Source organism: Phacochoerus africanus, chromosome 4 (genome assembly GCF_016906955.1).
Source record: "Phacochoerus africanus isolate WHEZ1 chromosome 4, ROS_Pafr_v1, whole genome shotgun sequence".
In the NCBI taxonomy this organism is placed as follows: Eukaryota; Metazoa; Chordata; class Mammalia; order Artiodactyla; family Suidae; genus Phacochoerus; species Phacochoerus africanus.
The window spans coordinates 15,151,934-15,157,403 of NC_062547.1; the positions used below are offsets into that span (position 1 = coordinate 15,151,934).

Here is a 5,470-nt window from a genome sequence, read left to right on the forward strand (position 1 = left end):
TCCTCAGGGCTCTTTATTAGTAATTGCTCTATAGGAAAACAGAAGCAATAAAATATACAGTAAATTTATTTTAAGGAATTGTTTGGCTCATGTGATTATGAAAGCTGACACATCCCAAGATCTGCAGTGGGCAAGCAGGAAACCCAGGAGGCCTGATGGTGTATTTCAGTCTGGATGCTGTCAGGGTGGGATCCAGGAAGAGACATTTCAGTTTGGATCCGAAGCCAGAGAAAAAAAAGCAGTCTCTCATTTCAAAGGGAATCAGACAAATAGGGAATTCTCTCTCAGTTTTTTTTGTTTTGTTCAGGCCTTTGACTGATTGGGTGAGGCCCACCCACATAAGGGAAGGTAATCCATTTTACTCAGCTTACTGTTTAAATTGTTAATATCTTTCAGAAACATAATTACACAGATACACTAGGACTATTGTTTGACCAAATATCTGGGCAGCCATGGCCCAGTCATGTTGATGCATAAAATTAAGCAGAAGTCCCCTCCTTGTCAAATTGGCACCCATACACACCTCTTTAAGTCATATTTCATTTTTTTTTCTTGCTTCTTAGGGCTGCACTCATGGCATATGGAAGTTCCCAGGCTAGGGGTAGAATTGGAGCTACAGATGTAGGCCTATACCACGGTCACTTCAATGCAGGATCTGAGCCGTGCCTGCGACCTACACTACAGCTCAGGACAATGCTTGACCCTTGACCCACTGAGCAAGGCCAGGGATCGAACCTGCATCCTTGGATACTAGTCAGATTCATTTCTACTGCGCCATAGTGGGAACTCTGAAACTACCTTGCCTATAATTGAAAATGTACTAAAACTCTTCCCAGAAGAGGAGGTAAAACCCTTAAGTGATATTTATTTTTTTGATACTCTGTAACTCCAATATTAAGTTTAAGTTAAGTACTTATGTATGAAAAACTAGCTAAGTACTATGATAGAAAGCCAAAATAACTTCTGTTACATGATAAGGGAATAGAGAAGAAAGACAACAAAAACGTATGCTTTATATATGCAAAAACACCCACAACCATATTCATAACAAAATGAGGAGGAAATACTGATACAATCATTGCCCTCATTTCTATAACTGGTCATGTGGTCATAGCTGGTATTTACAACTCCCTTCTTCCAATACCCATTCTATATTCTTTTTGCCTTCTACTGGCCGTGATTCCTCACATGGTGTAGTGACTAAACATTCATTCCTGAAGAATCTGGACCTTTAGTAGTCTTGCTCATATTGAATGATTGCAGTTTTCCATTAATCATGGTGCACTGTATTTTAAGAGTTGCCCTAAGGGATGTCTTGGAGTCCAGACATATCCTTTCCCTCTCTTGTGGCATTGTAGTCCACTTTCCCCTTGATACTTAGAATCAATCATTCCAACCAGCACAGTAACTCCTGTTTTTGCCAGTTGAATCAGAGAAAGCTTAAAGTGACTAGAGAGCAGTCTTTCAATTCAATGGAATCATTGTTATATTTCCTGATGGGAACATGCCTCTCTTTAAAGCTAAGACTTCTATGCTGGCCGAGTACGAGGTTCAGGATGAAAAAAATTTTGCTTGTGTGTCACTAAGTGTAATAGTGAATGATGATGCTCCTTAATTACCAGATCCATGAATCTTGGCTATGGACAAATGAGCACCATATATTGGATGCTGATTTAGGGTATGTGAGCCTTCTGGAGATCCTTGCTGCAGCCCCACAAGATACTGCCACCCATCTGTAACTGTAAGTGCAACTGTCTTCAAAAGGCCATTCCACATTTTAATAAGCCAGTTGCTTTTAGGCTTCTCTCAAATTCTTTTGTGTATAATTTACAAATATTTCTTGACCTCTATCTCTCCATGTTAGATGGGGTCCTTAGAGGCAGATTCAAAGGTGGGATTTTTATGAAAATGATCTATAAAGAGAAAGAGTTGAATGGAGGGACTATGGTGGAGGGAGAAGGATGTAGTAAACCAGACTCGGTTTTAGTCTGTAGTCATGGAGGCTCTGGAGTATAATTTATGCTGCAGAACAGGTTCTACCCTGAGGCAAGTAGACCAGGTGGTTTCTCTTCTGGGGGTCCTTCAGTGGATCCTAAGCTTTGGGAAGATAGGACCCAAAGTCCCGGCAATGAAGCCCCATCGACCATCTATGTTTCTGTCTCATTATTCAGGCCCCCAAATATTTATGGATTAATGAATGAAGGATGGAGGAAGGAAAGGAAAGTATTTATTCTGAAATTTCTTTGTGGGTAAATGGAGCCACATCTTTTTTAAAAATTAAGTATATCTGTTTCAATTATTCATTATTAATTTCATTTATAATGGTATCAGATTCATGAGTGGTGAGTTTAGGAATCAGTGACACCCAGTTAGTTGACAGTAACAACACTAGAGGGTATCATACACATACACCATATATGTCTACATTTAAATATAGACACACGTGTTTAATATATAGAGATACACTATTAGTAGTGCTATTATCTTTACCTTTTGAAAACAAATACACACACATGTTTGAGAGTGTGTGTGTGTGTACATACATATATTTTAGTACTTCTAAATTGTGGAACCACACATTTTTAAAAAGAGGGTTTAATAAGGAAATGTTATCAAAAAGTAAACAGGAGTTCCCGTTGTGGCACAGCAGAAATGAATCCAACAAGGAACCACGAGGTTGCGGTTTCCATCCCCGGCCTTGCTCAGCTGATTGAGGATCCAGCATTGCTGTGAGCTGTAGTGTAGGTTCCAGACACAGCTTGGATCAGATCCTGCATTGTTGTGGCTGTGGCCTAGGCTGGCAGCTGTAGCTCCGATTAGACCCCCTAGCCTGGGAACCTCCATGTGTTGTGGATACGGCCCTAAAAACAAAAAGAAAAGAAGAAAAAAGGTAAACAGATTAACAGAAAATATATTATGACTAGCTCATATAAGTAAGATAATTAGATCTTCCTTAGATAGGAAATACATTAAGATAAACTATTTGCTCATAGCCTGATAATCTCAGTTTGGATTTCTTTCTCATCCTCTTTAAGAGAAAAAGTAAAAAACAAATTGTGATTTTCCTAAGGGTTTCAACTAGAATTCTCCTCAGAATCTGAATCACATAAAGGTAGGAAAAAATTCCCTAGACTCCAGTATGTTTTTCCTCAACATTTTATTAATTTTTTATGGTATATTTTTATTTATTCATTCAGTATTTACTACAAACCAGAAATTGTGCTGCCTCATAGAAACTATTACTATATAGCATATGCAAGTACTTTATGGAGTTCAACTTCATATTTAATACATAGAAGTTCCTGTCGGATATCAAGATGTTCTTTTGAGTCATTGCTCCTTCTGATTGTTTTCCAGCCTAAGATGGTGACAGAAGCAATACTAAAAATCTTCTGAAGCTTACAAAGAAATTTGGAAACACTGTGCAATCTTTGTTCAATTGTTAACATAAGTTCAATGGACAACGGTTTTTACAACTATAAAAAGGTTATGCACATCATGTTACAGTCAACATGTTACCATCAGCTGATATAAAAAATGAAAAGTTAATGAAAAATTATTGGGTTTTTAGTCACAGTAATGAACTACTATATACAATCTGTCCAGCACACTTCCTATCTCAATAAATGGTAACTAGTAATTATTTAGCTTTCTATCATCCTTTCTTGGCTGTGTATAAAGCAGTTAGTATTATGGTCTGGGAAGCCATTCAGATTCTGATTACTGTCTCTTTGCTATATGTGCTTTGATACTTTCACTTTTCTTTCAATTGAATCTTTTGTAAAGTGGGCATGACAGCAGTGGCTACACCTTTGGCTTGTTATAGAGATACTCCTTAATACCAATCTATTTATTATTTCTCTCATTTTATTACATGGAAAGTCTATGAATCCATACACATGGTTGAAGCTACTAAAACTAAGTTCCCAATTGGTAGACTTTTCTAAATATGGAAAGATCGGTCCTGGGTTATGTTTTTTCTCTTTTTGCATCTATTTCTGTTTCCCACCAAAGGATCTATAATTTGCTGTGATTAATTTATTTCTCTATCCTTTACATAGTCCTTGCTGAGGTCATCCAAGATGTCCTTTGACCTTTGCATAAGTTGAATTATTGTTTGGCTCCAGACACATTTATCTGTCACCTGAAACGGCTTTTCTATTCCACAATTTCCTAATGGCAGTTTCCATCTGGGCATTTCTCAAGGTATAGATTAAGGGATTCAACATGGGAGTGATCATAGTGTAGAAGACAGCAACTGCTTTGTCAATGGGTAAAGTAGCTGCAGGTCTCGTGTACACAAATATACAAGGCACAAAGTATAACACAACTACAGTGATGTGGGAAACACAGGTGGAGAGGGCTTTGCGCCTCGCCTCCAAGCTGTAGGTCCTTAGGGAGCACAGAATGACCACATAGGAGACCAGCAGGAGAAGGAAGTTTAAAAGACAGATGAACCCACTGTTGGCAGCAACAAAGAGCCCCAGAGTGTGGGTATCAGTGCAGGCAAGATCCAGCAAAGGGTTCAGATCACACATAAAGTGATCTATGACGTTAGGACCACAGAAGGGTAATCTGGAGATGAAGAGGATCTGAATGGTTCCGTGAAGGAAACCTCCCACCCATGACACTCCCAGTAGTAGCCCACACACTCTCCAATTCATGATGGTTGTATAGTGCAAAGGCTTGCAGATGGCCACGTAGCGGTCATAGGCCATCACAGTCAGCAGGATGACCTCAGCACCTCCAAAGAAATGTTCCCCAAAGATTTGGGTCATACACTCCTCAAATAGGATGGTTTTCTTTCCACGGAGTGAATCTATAATCATTTTGGGGGTACTGACAGAGGAATAGCAGGCATCAATAAAGGAGAGATAGGCCAGGAAAAAGTACATGGGGGACCCCAGGGATGGGCTGGCAGTGATGGTGATCACGATGAGCACATTTCCTACCACAGTGATAATATAGATGACAGAAAACACAGCAGATATGAGTTTCTGCATCTCTGGATTCTGTGTGAGCCCCAGGAGAACAAACTCTGTCACATTGTTCATATTCTTTATGTATTTCATGTAAATGTTTATTTCATTACCTGAAAGAAACACATAGTTTAAATATATGAAACTTTAGATTTGTTCAACTTATTCATTCTAATAAATAATAAGTGTCCAGACTCTACTGAATGTGAATTTTTTGAGTTGATTTTTTTTTTGAGATGAATAAAAGATTCTGAATTCTTAATATTAGTGGAACTGCCACCCAGGAGAAAATTCTGTTAAGATTGCAGACATGAAGAGGTTTTGTAAATACACAGGCAGGGGACCTTAATCATCGAAAATGCCAGAGTTTAACTTGAAGTAATAGCTTTCACAAATAAAGGCAGCTATGTCTGAAAAGAATTAGAAGATGGATGTAAATCTTAGAAATTTTCCTTTTCACTTCTAATAAATGGAACACTATGGAAGGTAAT

At 38.4% G+C, this 5,470-nt stretch overlaps 1 protein-coding gene across 1 annotated transcript; it reads right to left on the minus strand.

The window, feature by feature from the left end:
* Window positions 1-4,133: 4,133 nt before the first annotated feature.
* Window positions 4,134-5,072, minus strand: LOC125124048 (olfactory receptor 4C46-like). Its single transcript, XM_047774226.1, has one exon. The coding sequence runs from the start codon at window positions 5,070-5,072 to the stop codon at window positions 4,134-4,136; it is 939 nt and encodes a 312-aa protein (XP_047630182.1).
* Between the last annotated feature and the right edge of the window lie 398 nt (window positions 5,073-5,470).

Coding starts and splice junctions, on each gene's coding strand:
- LOC125124048 (XM_047774226.1), bottom strand. CDS start 5,072: ATGAAATACATAAAGAATATGAACAATGTGACAGAGTTTGTTCTCCTG.